Source organism: Cebus imitator, unplaced genomic scaffold (genome assembly GCF_001604975.1).
Source record: "Cebus imitator isolate Cc_AM_T3 unplaced genomic scaffold, Cebus_imitator-1.0 Scaffold475, whole genome shotgun sequence".
In the NCBI taxonomy this organism is placed as follows: Eukaryota; Metazoa; Chordata; class Mammalia; order Primates; family Cebidae; genus Cebus; species Cebus imitator.
In genome coordinates, this window is record NW_016107790.1 from 1935678 (window position 1) to 1955728 (window position 20051).

Consider the following 20051-nt stretch of genomic DNA (forward strand, 5'->3'; position numbering starts at 1 on the left):
TTGGCCAGGATGGTCTCGATCTCTTGACCTCGTGATCCGCCCGCCTCAGCCTCCCAAAGTGCTGGGATTACAAGCGTGAGCCACTGGGCTGGGCCAGATTTCTTAAGAACAGTTGAAAATGTGCTTTTCAAATGAGGCTGTGCTTGTTTGCCTCTTGTTTACCATGAAGGCTGATTATAGTCCATATTGTAAGGATTGATCTGGTAGGGAAGTTCATCATGAACTGAAACTTTACCCAAAACTTTGAATACGTGAGGCAGTAGTTTCAAGGGAAATGTACAAAAGTCAGGTTTCTGAAAAAAAAATTTTTTAATTCTTAAATAGAGATGACGTCTCATGATATCGCCCAGGTTGTTTTTTTAACTGCTGACCTCAAGCAATCCTCCCACCTTGGCCTCCCAAAGTGCTTGGGATTATAGGCGTGAACCACCACACCCAGCCAAAAGTCAGTTTTAAAACTTAAATTACATTATTTGAGAGTAGGTATGTTTTCAATTTGATTCTTACAGGTGACCTAAGGGATCTGGAAAAGAGGTAAAACTTTATATGGCAAAGGTCTGGCATGCCCAAGGACAGACTTGATTCAGAGGCCTGCTTGTCAACTGCTATAAACGGCCACTGTAAGCATACTAACATCTGTGGCCTAAGTCAGAGACTTGGCCAGCAGGGCTAAGGAGTACTCTGGGTGCTTCAAACTTAGGGGGATGGAAGCGAGGCAGGTGAGCAGAAGAATAGAGCCTGGGAGTTATTTAGCAAGTTCTGTAGCACTATGGAGTAGGTTTTTGACTAAACATAAGAAGGAATGCTAAACTTTTAGTCATAGTTGGTGCTTCCTGAGTGAGGATACAAATGCTGACTGAGCTCTAATCATTTCACAACTTTACCCATGTTTGTCTCATCTGGAGGGTTACATGCTACAGTATGAGAAAGTTCATTTAACTGACTGGGGGACACTGAGTTGGTGATGGCCTGGATGCTGAGGGAATTTTGCCAGTATTCCCTTTTAGACAGTTCTTTAAGGTCCAAATACAGAATTGAATTATTTGCTTATTTGGTGGTTAAGACTATCATGTCAGGTGATTGGATTTTTGCTTGAATACCTTCCGAGAGTAAAATGTCTGCTTCAACCCTTTTTTGCCGGTGAGTCGGAGAGGTGACAATGGGTTCAAGCTCCAACGAGCTCACCGAGAGGGGCTTCCTAGCAGCTGAGCACCAAAAGCAGCTGCCGGGTCCCAGGACTGAAACACAAAGCCGCTAGCACTGCTGTGCAGCGAGCCTAGAGTAAAATGTCTAGGCAAAATGTCTGCTAGTGAAGCTCAGATGTTTCATGTGCTGTAGCTGCAGTCACTCAGAACCTAGTGGTTTTCTTCGTTTTGTCTTGATCACATTCTAAAACGAAAAATATGTTTAGTCCTTGTGTATTACCTCTGCATGGTTGGGATTATGGGAAAAAGGACAAAAACAAGATGATTATTAAGTGGAACAAAAAAGCAGCCGCTAAAGCAGCTGGTAGCATCCATTGTAGCTTTGACTGTGGTGCTTAAGTGAGTCCCACTTACTTGATTATATGCCCCTTGGGTCCTCCTATTCGAATTCCAAGGGTATCCCTTGTGGAGTTCACAGGCTCACTGAGTTTGCTGGGCTTGCAGTGAGCAAAAATGGAATTGTCAGTATATTCAGTTGAGCAGGGCCAAAAGTCAGGGTTTGTGACTTCTTTAGGAAATGGAATCTTAGGAAATGTGGTGGCAGCTCTTGTGCTCTGGGAAACGCACCTTAGACCTTTTCTGTTGAGCTATCTTATGTCTCCTCCAGAGTCCATGGCTACTTCTTGTGTCTTGCTCTCTTTATTCCTATTCTTTGGCCTGACTGACCTTGACAGATAAGCATAAGATCAGTAGAGTGGTTGGTATCCCTTTGCAATCACATCTCAGTTAATGGTTTGAGGTATTTTTAAAGGCTGTGTTTCGCCAGTGTTAACTTAGCAGAAGGAAGGAAGCTCTTATAAGAAAACATGCCAGAGCTGGAGTCACAGTTATGATCAAATGAAGTCTCTGACCTTGAAGCTTTATCTTTGTTTGCAGATATCTCACAAATGGACATGTGAAAATTTAAGCCAAACAAGCAGATATTTCATAGGAGTCATCAAGAATTCATTTGGAAGAAAAGTACTTACAATGAGATGTGAAGGCTCTACCATATCTGTTGTGATCTTACTAATAGCTGGTGTTAAAATCAGCTTCTGGTGACTACTTGAGCTTTTCTTTCTTTGAGGACAGCCATTGTTGCAGGCTCCCTCTGGCTTTCAGAATTATAAATATACAGTGCTTAAGGAAAAAGGGAAGTACTTAAAACTTCTAAGTAATCCATGTGCTTTTAGTGAATATATTTAGTCTTTGTAGCAGATTGACCAGATTTACAGGTTTTAGAGGTTAAGTACGTAAGTTTTTAGTCTTGAAGAAAAGACTAAATGCATATTGTCTATACCAATGCATTTGAAGAGCAGGTTTCCCCTCAGTTTCAAATCAACTTAGAATGTCTCAACTGACATTTCTAAATGATCTACATATAAACTGCTTTTCAATAACTACTTCTCATTTTTGGAATAATTTTTTAGGGCTAAATGAGTTTGGAACTAATACTGAAAAAATGTATTTCAGCTGAGATCTGTATCTGTGGACCTGAATGTTGATCCCTCGCTCCAGATTGACATACCAGATGCGCTCAGTGAGAGAGATAAGGTCAAATTTACAGTGCACACAAAGGTAAGTAATATACAGTGGTAATACATACAGTGCTGGGTTGCAGCCTTGTTATTCACAGTGGATTTAAGAGGTTCCCTGAGCTTGAAACAGTTGGTGTTTACAGGGTAGCACTATTGTTAAGTGAGAACCTCCCTAATTTATCTCACAGTACACATCAGGTGAGTGCCATTGCGGGAGCAGCATTCTGCTGGGGCAGAGCCCTAGGCTGTAGGCATTGCCGATCTTGTGTGGCCTATACTGTGCTTCATGAGGAAGTGTGCCAGCCAAAGTGATGCAGCTCACATCTTCCACCTTAGTGTGTGGTGTTTTGTTGTTGTTGTTGTTTAAAAGATTGTCTCATTCTGTTGCCCAGGCTGGAATGAAGTGGCAACATCTCACTGCAGTCCATGCCTCCCAGGTTCAAGTGATTCTCGTGCTTTGGGCACCAGAGTAGCTGAGATTACAGGTGTATACCACTGTGCCCGGCTAGTTTTTGTATTTTTAGTAGAGATGCAGTTTCACCATGTTGGCCAGGCTGGTCTCAAAAACTCCTGACCTCAGGTGATGCACCCGCCTCAACTTCCCCAAAGTGCTGGGATTGAAAGCGGAAGCCAGAGCTACTACGCCTGACCCCAACTTTGTTTTTAATTTGCATCCAAGGGAAGTTTCTCTCTGTAGCTTGTTTTTTCAGTATTTACTAAATTGGGAAGGACCTTTCCCACGTGTTTTTTTTCTTAATGCCTGGGTGGCTTGAATAGCATACTTCAGTCATTCTGAGGCAGTCTAAAGACTGGTGACATAATTTGCTGCCTGAGCTTACCAGATCAGAGAAGGTAAAATCAGCATTGACTGGAGTAAAAGGAAGGAAGTCAGGGACAATTTTTAGAACTGTAAAGTTAAAGCTAAGAGGGTTTTTTTCTGTTTTGTTTTAATTTACTTTTCTTTTTTGTCATAAGTTGGGGGTAAATTCAGGCCTTTTTTTTTTTTTTTTTTTTTTTTTTTTTTTTTTTTTTTTTTTTTTTTTTTTTGAGATGGACCCTTGCTCTGTCACTCAAGCTGGGCTGCAATGGTGTGATCTCAGCTTTGCCTGCCAGGTTCAAGCGATTCTCCTGCCTCAGCCTCCTGAGTAGCTGGAATTACAGACATCTGCCAGCATGCCTCACTGATATTTTATTTCTACTAGAGATGGGGTTTCACCATGTTGGTCAGGCTGGTCCCGAACTCCTAACCTTGTGAACGGCCTGCCTCAGCCTCCCAAAGTGCTGGGATTACAGGCATGAGTCACTGTGCCCGGCCAAATTCAGATTTATAAAAGTAGAATTTGGGGCTGGGTTGGGTGGCTTGCACCTGTAATCCTAGCACCTCAGGAGGCCAAAACAGGCAGATCACTTGAGCTTGGGCAACATGCCAAAAAACCTGTCTCTTTCAAAAATATAAAAAGTAGCTGGATGTGGTAGCGTGCACCTGTAGTTCCAGCTACTGAGGAGGCTGAGGTGGGAGGATGGCTTGAGAGCCTGGAAGGCAGAGGTTGCAGTGAGTCAGCATTGTACCACTGTGCTCCAGCCTGGATGACAGCCAGACCCTGTCCCAAAAATTATGTAAACAAAAAAAAATACACAAAAACAAACAAAAAAATAGGGTGGTGATTTACCTTCCTGGAACTGAACTACTTCTACCAGTAGATTCTTTGATTGGATATTCATTACAAGCTTCAGTAAGGTGGAATTTGGGGGGGAATCCGTAGAGTTCAGATTGAATCTTAGCTATGCCTTTCATGACGGGAGATCATGTATTACTGCTTTCTCGTTTACTGGATCATATTATGGTGTATTATGCAGAATTTTCCCACTGTGCAGCCCAGGAAACTTAAGTCACTTATCAACAAGTGGTGGTTACCAGTTAACATCTTTCTTTCTTTACAGACCACGCTGCCCACGTTTCAGAGCCCAGAGTTTTCTGTTACAAGGCAACATGAAGACTTTGTGTGGCTACATGACACTCTTATTGAAACAACAGACTATGCTGGGCTTATTGTGAGTGTGTTAGAAAACTAAATAAGCTAGTTCTGCCTTGCTGTTCATTTAGTTTAAAGAGACTTATATCCACTTTTTTTTTTATAATAGATTGTGAAAAGTTTAATTTCATCTACCTACTGGAGCATTTGCTAACTATTGGTCAAGTGGAAAATATGTGAAGGAATAGTGTTACAGCTTTGCGGTGATGCATACAGGCTTACATTATTTATGTTGTAAAAGGGTGTAAACAGTGTAATGACTTTACACTGTTGATGTAAATAAATGACTTTACAACATACCATAGAAAAACCAAACCTAAAGGTAAATAAGACTTCTTATAAATAAGACTTCTTAGAAGAATTATAAATAAGACATTATTTATAATTCTTCTAAGAAGTCTTTTTATAATGGTATGTTGTTTCCAACGTCAGTAGAATTGATTTCTGGGAAACATTAGTATTGGTAATAGTATGTGATAAGATTTCTCAAAAAGTGCTGAAGAAGGGCATGCCTGTAATCCTAGGGCTTTGGGAAGCCAAGGTGGTTGGATCACCTAAGCTCAGGGTTTCAAGACCTGCCTGAGCAACATACTGAGATCTGTCTGTACCAAAAATATAGCTGAGTGTGGTGGTGCATGCCTGTAGTCCCAGCTACTGGGGAGGCTGAGGCACAGAATCACTTGAACCTGGGAGGCAGAGGTTGCAGTGAGCCAAGGTCACGCCACTTCCCGCCAGCCTGGGTGCCAGAATGATATTCTGTTTTCCCAAAAACTTTTGTCCTTGATCATTAATTCTTGGCTACAGGAACAGAGACTTAGCTGATTGTAAAGGAGATTTCCATGGATTTTGTCCTGCCAGGCAGACTGAAGAATCTGTCCAAATGATGATTTCTTAATAATTGAATGAAACTAGTACGAAGCTTATATTTAGATATGTTCTGTTCATTCAAAATTAGAGCTCTTGATTATCCTTAGGGATTAGGAAAAAATCCCTTTGGAATACTAGAGACTTTATAATCTTGATGGCTAATTGTTGGTGTTTAGCATTAATTATACTAGTTTTAGGCCAACATTGAAGCAGTGTAGACATTGTTGTGCTCTGAACGATTGTCTGTAATGGATAAACTGACCAAATGATTGCCATCAAAGTCGAATACGCAACTCTCAGGAAGACACTTCCTTTTAAATGGCCAGAAGAAATAAGGCTAAGAAAAAAACAGGAGTTGACTTTCAAATAGCCCCACAGGAGTGGAGTGGTTGTTTCCTATGGACCAGCAAGAGTAGAAATGAGGCACCAACTAGAAAACCTCGCTGCTGGGACAAGAGGCTTATGAATTCCTGCCTCTGCTGCAGATTCCGCCTGCTCCTACAAAGCCTGACTTCGATGGTCCTCGAGAGAAGATGCAGAAACTAGGAGAAGGTGAAGGGTCTATGACCAAAGAAGAATTTGCCAAGATGAAACAAGAACTGGAAGCGTAAGTGGATTTTCTTGGTGGACTCTGTCTTTTGAGAAGTAGAAAATTGGTGCTGTGTACAGAAATAAGCAGAAGAACCTGACTTAATTTTGTTTAAGTGTAGGTGTTAATTAGGTCCCTAGTGTCCTTTTCTAAAACTAGTAGTATATCTTGCATAGTGTGGGACATGGTGTTTGTACTTCACACATTGATTCATTGGAGGCCATTGGCACTAATACCTGATAGACTAGTTGTTTTTTCTCATATGTAGAGCATACTTATTAGGGATGCTAGTCTGGCACAGTGAGGAAATAAACTTTTATGTCTTTATAAATTGCTCAAAATCTACAAAGCTTTTCTTTCTGAAGCTTGGTTACCAGAATTTTAGAAGAAACTACAGGAGAATGTAATGAAAGCTGTTACATGAGGTTTTTTTTGAGACAGAGTCTGGCTGTGCTGCCCAGGCTGGAGTACAGTGGTGAGATCTCAGCTCACTGTAACCTCTGCCTCCCGGGTTCAAGCTATTCTCCTGCCTCAGCCTCCAGAGTAGCTGGATTTTTGTAGCAACAGGGTTTCACCGTGATGTCCAGGCTGGTTTTGAATTCCTGATGTCAGGTAATTCGCCTGTCTGCCGGCCTCAGCCTCCCAAAAATGTTGGAATTATGGGCATGAGCCACCATGCCCAACCTGTCATTTAATTTTTTTCAAACAAAAATAGATTATTGGAAAGTTTCTTTAGAATCTATCCTTGCACTTCCTCATCTCAGCTGAAAAGTACTCACCCCTCCCTTCTGCCATCATCTCCCCCTCCCCAAACCCCTGTGTCATCTAGGGCAGCACTCAGACCTCCAGGCACTGAAAGCATTTAGCACATACTTGAGTGGCTATCAGCTCTGGGGAATGAGGCACATCGAACACAACATACCCAAGTTTTTACCTTTAGGAATTTTAAAGTGACCTTTAATGTGTAGGTTGAGATAGAGCTGCTTTATAATTTCTGTTAATTTTCAGCTTCCTCAAATCATGCGGTATTGTATACTCAGGCATCAGAGTTAAAGGGTTTTCATTGCTTTACAGAAACAGATGTTGTGTGGCTACTAAATAACAGTAATTGTGTGTAGATTTGGGAGCCCATGGACTTGATCCATCAAACCCAATGACAACATTGCTTTCCTCCATAGGCTTATTCCACAGATTAAAAAATGTCAGCTGCCTTATGTATCTAACTAGACACCAGGTTATACTGAAACACTGTTTGGTCCAGTTGCATTGGTGGCATGAGCAGAGCCATAGAACTAACCAGGAGTAGTATTTATTGGTCAGGTAATTGAGCTGTGCCAACTGAATACCATGTGCACATCTCTTTCCAGTGAATATCTCGCTGTTTTTAAGAAGACTGTGTCCTCCCATGAAGTCTTTCTTCAGCGGCTTTCTTCTCACCCTGTTCTCAGTAAAGATCGCAACTTTCATGTTTTCCTGGAATATGATCAGGATGTAAGGCATTTTAGTTCTGTTTTGATAGGCCATTTCAAATGTTTATACTTTCAAAATGTACTAGATAGTTTCTAAAAAATCGACTAAAGTTTTGAAATTTCTTACACAATGAAAACCTTTTTAGATGCTGCTTTTCCTTCATTGTGTAAAACAATTTTGTAAAATTCTGCTTAAGGAAAATTTTGCCTTTCCCCTTCCAAAAGCTAGGTTTCTTTTTAAGAGATTAACAATCCCAAACATCCCTTAATTTCCTAACAATCCCAAACTTAACTAATTTCATTTTAAAGGAATTAAAATTAGTGTAAATTTATTTTCTTCCTGGCTACACTTTTTGTTGAAAGACGACTCTTAGGGTGTTTTTCTTTTTAACATGTTTTGGTTTTTGCTACTTAATATGGATAGAACAGTAATTTTCCCAAGGATTTCAGAGCCACTAAGACTTAGCTCTTTTAGTGAGTCTTTCAAAATCTCTTAAGTCTTTTAGAATTAGATGACCTATCTATGTTGAGATTTAGCCATGAGATGTTTTAAGCTTGGAAGTTAAGGCAAAATTAAAAATACTTTATGCATTTGCCCATACTAATGAAAAGGATTCCTTGAAATGTTAGTCAGAACTTCTTTAAAAGAACCTAGAAAAATACGTATCATATAAGCTGTTCTTTGGAATTTTCTTCCTTTAGCTAAGTGTTAGGCGGAAAAATACTAAAGAGGTGTTTGGTGGCTTCTTCAAAAGTGTGGTGAAAAGTGCTGATGAAGTCCTTTTTACTGGAGTTAAGGTAAGTGACTTGGCTGTTCGTGAAAATTTTTGACTTAATTGGGAATCTTTTCTTTGAAAGAGATACTTGTGAAACAGATGGTTAACTTACAAGAAATGCAAGCTTTCTTTAAATTTTGGTAATTTTCATCTACTTAATTTTCACCTATTTCCCAAAGCACCTTGTTCTCTCCCAGGAAACTCAATGTGAACCTTTCCACACTTGGCTTCATTTTCTCCTTTTCTATAAGTAGGGAGATTACTCAGTGAATTTCTAAAATAAAGTACAAGATCGTATTTTATGCCGTTCTCAGAGCTACACTGTCCGGTTTGGTCACCAGCTACAGGTGGTAGAGAAGCATTGACGTGTAACCTAGCTGATACAACTAAGTAACCAAATTTTAGATTTTATTTCCATACGGGTTTTTAAGGTGTTAGCACTAAGATAAGAATACAAAATCTTCCTAACATTTTCATTATCCTCACAGGAATGATTTACTTGCTTACTTCTGGGCCTTCTCATTCCTTTGTAACTGAGTTACCCTTACAGTTATCATCTGTTAGATCTGGCTTTGCCACTCCAGGGAGCCCAGAATACAGGTGCTAAGTAGAGAAGGCATCGTCAGAAATTTGGAAAGTCGGACTTAAACTTGGTGCAGTTTAAGGTGTCTGGGACTGTCCTGTATCCAGGCATTATGGGATGTTTGGCATTGACATCCTTTGCCAGTGTCTACCAGATAATCAAGATTTCCTCTCAGTCTGAAAGCAACCAAGTCAAGAGGAAAAAAAACTCATTCTCACACAGATAGGTATCAACAGCTAAGTGGCCATGTTCCACCTGATAGAACCATTGTACTAGTGTAAAATTGCTGGGTGTTAGAGAGGATGCCAGTTTTGCTGGTGATTGTTAAATGGTTCTTCTGTATACATTTTCTGCCAGCCCTTGGATTTTTGCCAGCCTTGGTTACGAAATAGTATCATAAATTTGTAATTCTCTCATCTGTAGAGGTTAAACTTTATATTCATGTTTATTTTTTTTTCTTCTAGGAGGTAGATGACTTCTTTGAACAAGAGAAGAACTTCCTTATTAACTATTACAATAGGATCAAAGATTCTTGTGTGAAAGCTGACAAAATGACCAGATCTCATAAAAGTAAATATCATTTACCATTAGTAACTTAGAGCTTTGCTGATGAGCCTGGCTGTTGTTTGGATAAAAAGAGCTGTCCTTGTTTCTGCAGATGTTGCCGATGACTATATCCACACTGCAGCCTGCTTACATAGCCTGGCTTTAGAAGAGCCCACAGTCATCAAAAAGTAAGTTTTTTTGGAAAAGCATTTCCTCTAACTTAATTGAAGAATGCTAAGTGATATAACTAAAAGCATAAATGAGTAAAGACTACCATGGTTTCCATCCTGCTCTGGAGTTACAAGCTTGCTAAGGCAAGTCTCCAGCACTCATCTTACATGTTCTCTGTACATAAGACGCTTGTAAGATAATTGTAGGGGACTTGGGCTCTTCTATATATAAATAAATATGGTTAATGTGGTCCAAGCAGTAGTTTCTATCACACTTAAAAAGCCTGTTTGCTTTAGTTTTGGGGGTTGAGAGAGTTTACCTGGTGATTGGTGCTTGCCATTTTGCCTGGTAATGCCCTGGACTACCTTTTTGGGCTGGGCTGCAGCCCCAGGAGATCCTGAGATCATGTGCCTCTGTCCCTGGATCTTGAAGAGATTTGGTTGTGATGGTCTGAAGAATAATGTAATGACCTCAGTCTGATAGCCAGTTTGATGCACAATTTTCTGAAATTACATTCATTCATTGAATTAAAAATCTTTCTGTTTTCACTCTTCACTTATGTATGTGTTTCAGTTTCTCCATCCTGGGCATTTCTAGTGTAAGGCAATATTTTACTTAACATCTAGGCTTGGCAAAACAGGTGATACTACTTGTGACTTGAAATTGAGAGGCTAATGGGAGAACCATGATGAATTAATGTATTTACTGCTTTGGGATGCCCATAGCAGAGCTCATTAAACCCAACCTTAGTTAACACAGCATTGGCATTTAATAAGAATATTTGGATACATGGCAGGATAACAGAAGGGACACCAAGAGGCTGATGCCACTGAGTGTGGTGCTGTAAATGTGTGTAATTTTGTGACCATTATCTCTATTATTTTGGGCCGGTTGAAGTGAGAGCACTACTTTTAAATTAATGCTGAAGTGCCAAAGGCTAGGACTCCTGAGTTAACCCATTCATGTCTTGCACACTGGTAAGAGCATATTTTATAGGTGATTTAAGACCTTAAGCCAAAATTATGTGTATACTTCCAGGTACCTATTGAAGGTTGCTGAGCTATTTGAAAAACTTAGGGTAAGGATTTTTGTGTTGGTCTTCATAATGTATATTTTATAATCTGTAGCTTTCTGCCTTGATGGTGACCGTTCCTTTTCTATATAGAAAGTAGAGGGTCGAGTCTCATCAGATGAAGATTTAAAGCTAACAGAGCTCCTCCGATACTACATGCTTAACATCGAAGCTGCTAAGGTAGGAAAAGAAGTTGCTTAGCTTATCAGAGCAGTACAAGACAAGAAGTCTGTTTAAAAAGTTGCTTTATGCAAAGGGGAAAAATAAAAATTTATCAGACTTGTTTTTATAAATGACATCTAATGTTGTATCCTTATAGGCTTGTATATCTGACAGTGCTGTAGGGGTTGTGTGGTGTAGACAGGTAATAGTTTGGGATATTCTAGGTCATTGATGTGGGACGTAACATGCAGAAAGGGCTACTTCTGGGGCAGAGAAGGTTTGGGAGTTTTTATTGAATTGCAAGTATCCCTGTAGCCTTTGAGCCGTGAAGCATTGTTTATAATATATATAGATAGATGAAGTGGTAAGCAGACAGAATAATCTTTGGAAATGAAACATGCATTCTTCACTGTCCGTAATGGTCTAAACAAATGTGTTTTAATTTTATGTGAAATGTATTAAATCAGGCTAAATAAAATTAGATAGGCCTGTGGTCCTGAAATGTCATCAGAAAGTAAAAGAGTAAAAGTTTATTTGTTCCCTCATCATATAATTTTATTTTAGTTAATTTGCCCTTTGGCATATTTTCTGAATCTTGGAGTTTTTAAAAACACTGTTTTTATTAGCTTATTTTCTACTTCCATGGAATTAAGAGGTCACTAAAGAGTTTTTGAGTATATACAAAAATAGGTCTAATAGTTTCACCCATCTTTCATTATTTCACCTATTTTTAAATGTATAATCTATACATCATAATTGCTGAATTTAGATACTGAAGTAACTTCTACTTTGTTGTAAGATTGCAAAGAGGCTGAGCGCAGTGGCTCACGCCTATAATCCCAGCACTTTGGGAGGCCGAGGTGGGTAGTTCAAGAGTTCAAGGTCAGGAGTTCAAGACCAGCCTGGCCAACATTGTGAAACCCCATCTCTGCTAAAAATACAAACATCAGCTGGGCATGGTGGTGCGTGCTTGTAGTCCCAGCTACTCAGGAGGCTGAGGCAGGAGAATTATTTGAACCTGAGAGGCAGAGGTTGCAGTGAGATCGCACCACTGCATTCCAGCCTGGGTGACAGCAAGACTCCGTCTTGGAAAAAAGATTGCAAAGAACCATTATATCTGACTAAGTGGATCTCCAGGGTAGATTACCAGAAGGAGCAGGATTTGCAGGGTAGGGTTATGTTTCTTGCTACTTCGTTGCCCAGTTATATTTTAGCAGCGCTCAACTTGAGTTACCCAGAAGTGACTATGTGTTTTGATACAAAAATATTTAATTTTTAAAGTTACCTTTATTTATTGAATTAACTGGAAAAAATAGCCCTTCTGTTTTTACTCTTGGGTAGTCACTTGATATAAGGAATTCTAAAAAAGCTCTCAACAAAGCTATCAGTGTTGCTCATCCTTGCTGAAGCTGGAGATTTAAAAATAGGGGGAGAGAAGGTGTAGAGGTAGATTGTTACCACCTAACATCTCAGGTGGTACATTGTCACTTGGGCAGTATTCTTTAGACTGGTTTAGATATTTTAGTATGTATACCTGTTAATTTTTTTTCCCAGGATCTCTTATACAGACGCACCAAAGCCCTCATTGACTATGAGAACTCAAACAAAGCTCTGGATAAGGCCCGGTTAAAGAGCAAAGACGTCAAGTTGGCTGAGGCACACCAGCAGGAGTGCTGCCAGAAATTTGAACAGCTTTCTGAATCTGCAAAAGAAGGTCGAGCAGAGACATTTTTCTTTCTGTACTCTTATTTGAAAATAACTTCAAACTTAGAAAATTTGCACAAATAGTGCAAAAAACACCCCTGTATCATTCACCCAGTGTCAGGACTTCATGCCATCTGCCTTATCACTTGCACATGCACAGTCACCCTCATGGCTTTTGTGTGCCTACAAACATTGCACACCTGGTTTTTCTGTACCATTTGAGATTAAGTTGCGTACACCACACTCCTTTTGGCCCTAAAAACATTGTCGTATATTTCCTAAGACTGAAGACATTCTCTTGTGTGGTTACGGTACACTTATTTGATGTGATAAACTTAACTCTAAGACTACAGTCTGCCGTCTGTATTCTCATGTTTGTCCTGATGTCTACAAGATCCAGTGTAGGACTGCATCCTGTTATCTATTAGGGAATGGTTCTCAGTTTTTAACGATAGCAGTCTTTTTAGAGAATCTCTTTCCAAATACTGTATTTCTCACTTTTGGCTGGCTTGTTCCTAGCAGAAGTAATAAGCCTTTCTTGGGGTGTCACTTCTGAGGAAACATTGTGTGTCTATCTCCTTCATTTATAGTGGTGATTTTGATTACGCAGTCAGACATTATCCAAATCCAATTTCTCCACAGCATAGTTAACTGTTTTAACCTGCATCAATCTGTGGTAAGGCAATTTAAGACCATGTAAATATCTTACTCTTCATCAAACTTTCTTCCTAGGTTTAGCATGTATTGATGATTCTTGCCTAAACCAGCCTTTACTCTGATGGTTGCAAAAAGACGATTTTCCTCATCTCCAGCTCAAGCTGTCCTGCCCAAGTTGACACCTGGCATCCTACTACAAAAAGCCTTCTCTTTTCTCAGAAATGTCCATTATCTTTTATTAGAGTCATGGATTTTTAGTTTTTAAAATGGTTTAGAATTTATTGTACTACTAAGTTATTTGACGCTTGTCCAGACTTTGCCAGTAGGAGCACCGTTAAGCTGGCATGTGGGCGTAACACCCCATCCTCCATTTTATTTAGAGCAATAGTTTATGCTAATCTTATTCTCTACCCCAGCCTTGAAACTGGCCATTTCTTCAAGGAGCCACGGTTCTTTTTCTTCAGGAAGAGTTACTAGCATCTGAGTATGCTCATTGTTTTGGGGTATCTCTGCCTCTGTGCCTTTGAGTGGACTGAGCTAGGAAATGTATGTGCGTGTGTACTTGCATGCCATTGCACACACATGCAAGTTTCAGAGATCACAAGTCTGGTCCATGTCCACAGGGTTCTTGCCTTATCCATTTCAGTTCTCTGAGCAGAGGGCTTTCACCATTTCCATTGAACATGCGTTTCATATGTAGTCCTTACCCAAGAGGATTGTGTGGATCTTCCCTTGGGTTCTCAGGAGCCATGGAACATGCCAGAGCAGATGTTGGAATTGATTGCCCAGAATGTGACTAGTTTCATGTTTCCATGAAAAATTACTATCTTTTGTAGCTTTCTGCAAATTTTTCTTATTTCCCAGTGGTAGGGTAATCTGGAAATGGTCTATTCATCAATATACTTGAAGCTACCTGGGGTGAACATCGACTTTATATAGAGTTGTAATCATTTGTCTTTGTCTGTTTGGGATTATAATACAGTGAGTGCCTTAACTGTAAGGCACAGAGCTTCCTGGCAAATGTGTAGACAGCCTCTGAGGCTGTCTTCTGTATTCTTCCAAAGTAGCCTTCATGCTACCCTGTTCCTGAAAAAATGACTGCTTTCTTTGTAAAACTAACTTATGTTTTCAAGAAAAGTACACACTTCAAAACTACTGAGTTGAAATCTTACAGGCTAGTTTCATGGCTCTGGCAATTTTAGAGGAGATTAAAAAACAAAGCTTTAAAAAGATGCCAATTTAGGTCTGTCTTTACTGCCTAAACTTTTTGCCCATGTTGATTATATCCTCTATTCAAAAATAAGATAGGTATACTGTCTAAAAAGTATAAAGTTCTGTGGAATGCTGAGATTGGTGGGTCTTAACCTGTTTGCCTTTAGTACAAGTGCTTTCTGAGACTTGTAGCTCAGCCGACTATAGCTGAGTCAGTGGGCAAGGGCTGGTTTCACAGGCGGTGAATAGTTAGCGTATGGAGCCCCCGTATGTGTGTAGGTCTAGAGGAAGGCAGGGAGCTAATAAAGGAATTTGAGCAAGGCATGCATATTCTCTGTTTGTTTTAATTTCCAATAGGTCTTTAATCCTGAATTCTGTTGGCAGTAGTAGGTGAAAAGGAAGCATGTCCTGTCTTGAATACAAGTAGCAGTTTTCACAGTTTTGGATTTTAAGATGTTTTAAGTATTATTTTTAATCGACAAGTTATTGTATTGCCTTTATGGAAATACAGTGTGATGCTTTGATGCATGTATATAATGTGAAATCATTAGATCAAGGTAATATCTTTTTCAGTGGTAGTGCATTTGAAATTTACTGTTTCAGTATACATTTTTTACTATAGTCGCCTGTTGTGCAATAGACATCAAAACGTATTCCTTGAGTTTAGCTGCATCCTTGTACCCATTCTCTTACTCCCATCTGCCCCAGCACCCCACCCTTATCCTCTGATAACCATCATTCTATACTCTACCTTTAGGAGTTCAGCTTAAGATTTTACCTAATAAGTCAGATCATGTAATGCTTGTCTTTCTCTGTTCTGGCACATCCATGTTGTCCCATATGACAGAATTTTGTTCCTTTTAAAGGCTGAATAGTATTATATGTCTGTACTACGTTTTGTTCATCCATCAATGGACACTTCTCGATTGATTTTGTATTTTGGCTATTGTAAATAATGTTGCAGTGAACATGGAAGTACAGATATCCCATTGAGGTAATTTGTTACATTCCCAGAAGTGGGTTTGCTGAATCATAAGGGAGCTCTGTTTTTAGTTTTTTGAGGAACCCCTATACCATTTTCCATGATGGCTGTACTAATTTATATTCCCAGCAATGGTGTAGAAGAGTTCCCTTTTCTCTGCATTGTTGCCAACACTGATCTTTCATCTTTTTGAGAAAATCCATTCTAGTAGGTGTGAGGTAATCTCATTGTGGTTTTAATTTGCATTTCCCTAATGGTTAGTGATGCTGAACATTGTTTGCGCGAACCTGGTATGTCTTCTTTTGAGAAGAGTTGTCACAAGCCATTGGTGAAGCATGTGGCTCACCATCACCCCTTTTTCAGCCCTGTCCCCAGTCACTGGTACTTAGAGGGTGTGAGTGACGTACATCACATGTTCAAGAATGCCATTTGGTAGTTAAAGTGACCATGGAAATTGTTAAGTTTTCCTTTGTTTCATAAACATTTTTTCTTCCTGTAGAACTGATAAATTTCAAACGGAAGAGAGTGGCAGCATTTAGAAAGAATCTAGTTGAGATGTCTGAACTGGAAATAAAACATGCCAGGGTAAGTTGTTTCCCAATTTACTAACCCAGTGTCATCAGGCAGTTGGGGTGGCCTTGTGTGTTATTAATCATCTGTGGTACTTAGTTGATGGGAGACATTCATTGTTTATTTGTAGTCTCATTTGTAATGTTACCCATGACTAATTTTTAGCAACTTTTTTTTTTTTTTTAATGGAGACGGGGTTTCACCAGGTTGGCCAGGCTGGACTTACTCCTGACCTCAGGTGTTCTACCCACCGGCTGTGGTCTCCCAAAGCTCTGGGATTATAGGCCTGAGCTACCTCTCCCAGCCCTAATTTCTAGCAACTTTTATTGTCTTTCCAAGGCCTTCGCCTTCATAGAACAATTCACTTACATAGCATCTAAGAAGTTAAAGTAAGCCAGGATCACATTTGGGAGCAAGCAGGTGAGGGCAGATGTGCTGAAGCGAACGTCAGCCCTTGGGCTGGTAGGTTTATCCACTGAGGGAGAGGAGCTCTCCTGCGTGAAATTGTTATGAGTGGTACTTTGCAGTTCACCTGGGATTTAATGAAGAGAAGGGCCAGCTCACTCTGGCTGACTTTAAATCTCCCATGAAAAGCTATGTTGGTAGACTTGTGTTGTTACAGGTATATGGCAAGTTTTAGTCATTCATTGGTCTGCCTTGACTTTTTTTCCCCACAGAACAATGTCTCCCTTTTGCAGAGCTGTATTGACTTGTTCAAGAATAACTGATAAGCCTTCCTTCTGAAGAAAAGAAATGAATGTGAAAGAAAGCCAAGCATCACTTGCACTTAAATCATTACCACGGAAGATCTATTAGCTTCAACTTTAGTTTAAAATTATGTGAATAAATATTTTGATTTCTACAAATCTTAACATTTAACCATGTTGGTTTAAAAATACTGCTTGCTACTTGGACATAACTAATTTTTCCTTGTGCATTTAATACCTCTGGGCAGAATCTGAATACTGGGTTCTCCTGTAGTTCATCTTTAGTTAGTTACTAAGAAAGGATATAGGAGACATGTGCCTTCTGGAAACAAGTAGAAGCAATCACCTGGGCCATGTCCCTACAAACCCATGAATGTCAGGGAGCCAGTTACAGCAGGAGATTCAGCTACTTGAAGCAGGTGACAGACCTTCCATTCCTCACTGAAGATGGGGTTTGTGTTTTTGTTTTGCCCCCGGTAGTCATCTGGTGTTCGCACTGTAACAACAACAAGAAAATTTATCTTTATATACTCTTGCACCTCCTTTTTTGAGATACAAATATTTGAGGGGAGAGAAGTATCTACGGGCATATATGGAAACAATGTGGTCAGATCTACATTAGGAAAGGTATGAGCTGCCTCTCTAGTGGTCATGGGGTGGGCAGGGGGTGGTGTATGTCTTTGGGCATTTGTTTTTTATAAAAAGTATATAATAAAATAATCGTGCTACTAACATATGGCCTGTTTTTGTGGAAACCAAAGCCAGGGTGTGTCCCAGGAATGCAGATGGTGCTAGGCTTTGGCCGTGGTTATAGGACTTTCGGGGTCTGCCCAGAGTCCTGAGGGGTCAGGGGGAATTTGTCCTAATCTTAACATTTTTGAATATTCCAGGCCTTCAGGCCTTTTTTATTTAGATGGTCTCTCAATCTCTGTTTGTCTGTTTGCTCCTGACCTGATGGGGGTTTGCATTTTGGCCAAGCAAGGGGCTTTACTATAGGGTAGTGGTCCCCAACCTCAGGTCCAAGGCCTGTTAGGAGCAGGTGAGCCAGCATTACTGCCTGAGTTTCACCCCGTCAGATTAGCGGTCAGATTAGCGGTGGCATTAGATTCTCGTAGGAGTGTGAACCAGAATTGCAAACTGGGCATGTGACACATCTAGGTTGTGCACTCTTAGGAGAATCAAATGCCTGATGAGCTCATGTGGAATGGTTTCATCTGGAAACCATCCCTTTCCACACCCAGCCTCATCCACAGAAAAATTGTCTTCCACGAAACCAATCCCTGGTGCCAAAATGCCACATCTTTAGGAGATGTGTCTATCCTTTGTTGAAGACTGAGCATTTAGGGTGGTAATCTGCTTTACATGTGTAATAAGTAACTCGTGAAAGAGCATTTGATACTAAAAACATTTTACCCACTACTTTTAGCATCTGTTGTGTAACCAACTGGTATGAGGTTGGCAGAACCGATTTCAGTACCATAGGGAACGTGCTTCTTAACATTTAACTGGTCTTCATCTGTTGCCTCCCCAGCTGTTTACAGGTGGCCGTAGTGCCTTCTACCTTCATAGTACATATTGGGAAACGGTGCAAAAAATGAGTGAATTTAAACTCAGCATGTGTAACTTCAGTCTGGGCTAACCACTTCTGTCCTTCCTGCTCACCTGCCATAATGTCCGCACTAGCCACCTACCCACTCCCAGCATCCTGTCAGTGTGGAGCCAGTATTCCTGTGGTCAGGTTTCTGGGTGCTTGAGCATCAGTGTGATCAAACCTGATTGGAGGAGCTCTGGCTGTTGGCCTTGGGGCCTTGATGCATTTTGTTGAGACTAAATCTTGTAAAACGGACAGCAGAGGCATGGATCTGAGTCCTGGCTCTGCTGCTCACCAAGTGATGTGAGCTGCCTCCCTCAGCTGACTGATTGGTGAGCTGGAGTCAGCACTTATAAGGCCCCTCAAATTTGTGTTACGCTAGCAATCACTTAACAGCTTTAATCTGTGGCATAATTCTAGATGTTCTTTACCTTCTGCGTTTGTTTCAAGGCTTGCTTTAATTACACCTGACATACTTGTTCCATCTCAGTTTTCTGGGGTCTGTTTTTCTCAATATTTGTCTTGCACACCATTGTGAGGTTTCTTTGTGGTAATGCCAGGCTCAGCTCTGTGAAGGGTGATTTCTGTTTGGAAGGAAACCTTGCACCATCCACTTTCTGCCTGTAGGCGGCAGGGGTGACCCAGCACAGCCACCTGCCCACCCACAGCTGAGCAGGAGCCTGGCATTCCTGCAGAGCTGCTCAGGTTATCAGCGTATAGCTAAGGTGGCAGGAAGAGAAATGTCAGGTTACCTGAGAGTTAAGTAGTTCTAGATGGTATCTTCCCAGACCAGCAGTCCTCCAGGATTCCTGAGGGCTTCAGGTTCCTGGTTACCTAAGACACAACCTCCACTGCTGAGGCCATTCTGTTCCAGGAACTCCCCATCTGTCACAGACAGGCCATGTGATGTGCCTGGAAGGAAGTTGGGGGACAACATTTAGGCAATGACTGGTTACATACTTTGGACACAGCTGAGTCTGCAAGGTCCAGGGGACCTTCCCCCATCAACTCCCTACACATACACAAGGTGCCCCTTGCCTGGGTGGGCTGCCCACCATGATTTTTTTCTTTTTCTTTGAGACAGAGTTTCACTCTTGTTGCCGAGGCTGGAGTGCAATGGCGAAATCTTAGCTCACTGCAACCTCACCTCCTGGGTTCAAGTGATTCTCCTGCCTCGGCCTCCTGATTAGCTGGGATTATAGGCATGTGCCACCATGCCTGGCTAATTTTTTGTATTTTTAGTAAAGACGGGGTTTCTCCTTGTTGGTCAGGCTGGTCTTGAACCCCCGACCTCAGGTGATCCACCCACCTTGACCTCCCAAAGTGCTGGGATTACAGGCTTGAGCCGCCATGCCCAGCCTGCCCACAGTGATTTCTTATTGGAGGTTGGTTTTGTCATCATTCAAAGGCATTGACTTTTTTGGGGTTTAATCTTTATTTCTAATTTTAAAAGTAATACATGTAGGAAATTAATGAAGTCCCCACATCTCATAGATAACAGTAAAATACGACATCTCGTAAGTTATTAAATGTTTGTAGATTTTCCTATCCATATAAGAATCATTTACAAAAAAACGATTCAGGATGCCAGCATTGGGATTAGATTCTGGAGTTTTTCTTTTTTTTTTTTTTTTTTTT

General features: G+C 40.6%; 1 protein-coding gene and 1 long non-coding RNA gene across 5 annotated transcripts in view; one reads left to right on the forward strand and one right to left on the reverse strand.

Annotated features, from left to right (window-relative positions):
- SNX5 (sorting nexin 5) overlaps positions 1 to 16994 on the forward strand; it is a 26318-nt gene extending 9324 nt beyond the window's left edge. For 3 of the 4 annotated variants that reach the window (XM_017512677.1, XM_037732864.1, XM_017512679.2), the window contains 12 exons: positions 2658 to 2762; positions 4664 to 4774; positions 6108 to 6229; positions 7579 to 7702; positions 8383 to 8478; positions 9504 to 9609; positions 9698 to 9773; positions 10795 to 10834; positions 10922 to 11008; positions 12545 to 12704; positions 16045 to 16130; positions 16793 to 16994. In XM_017512677.1, the coding sequence (XP_017368166.1) occupies positions 2658 to 2762; positions 4664 to 4774; positions 6108 to 6229; positions 7579 to 7702; positions 8383 to 8478; positions 9504 to 9609; positions 9698 to 9773; positions 10795 to 10834; positions 10922 to 11008; positions 12545 to 12704; positions 16045 to 16130; positions 16793 to 16843 (1164 nt within the window). In that variant the 3' untranslated portion in view covers positions 16844 to 16994. The remainder of the gene's footprint in view (positions 1 to 2657; positions 2763 to 4663; positions 4775 to 6107; positions 6230 to 7578; positions 7703 to 8382; positions 8479 to 9503; positions 9610 to 9697; positions 9774 to 10794; positions 10835 to 10921; positions 11009 to 12544; positions 12705 to 16044; positions 16131 to 16792) is intronic. The other variant, XM_017512678.1, reaches the window with a different exon arrangement.
- LOC108292069 lies at positions 6394 to 17416 on the reverse strand. The gene is made up of 3 exons (XR_001820131.2): positions 17326 to 17416; positions 8198 to 8201; positions 6394 to 6407 (listed from the first exon to the last, which is right to left on the reverse strand). It is a non-coding gene; the product is annotated as an uncharacterized LOC108292069 (long non-coding RNA).
- Positions 17417 to 20051: the final 2635 nt, after the last annotated feature.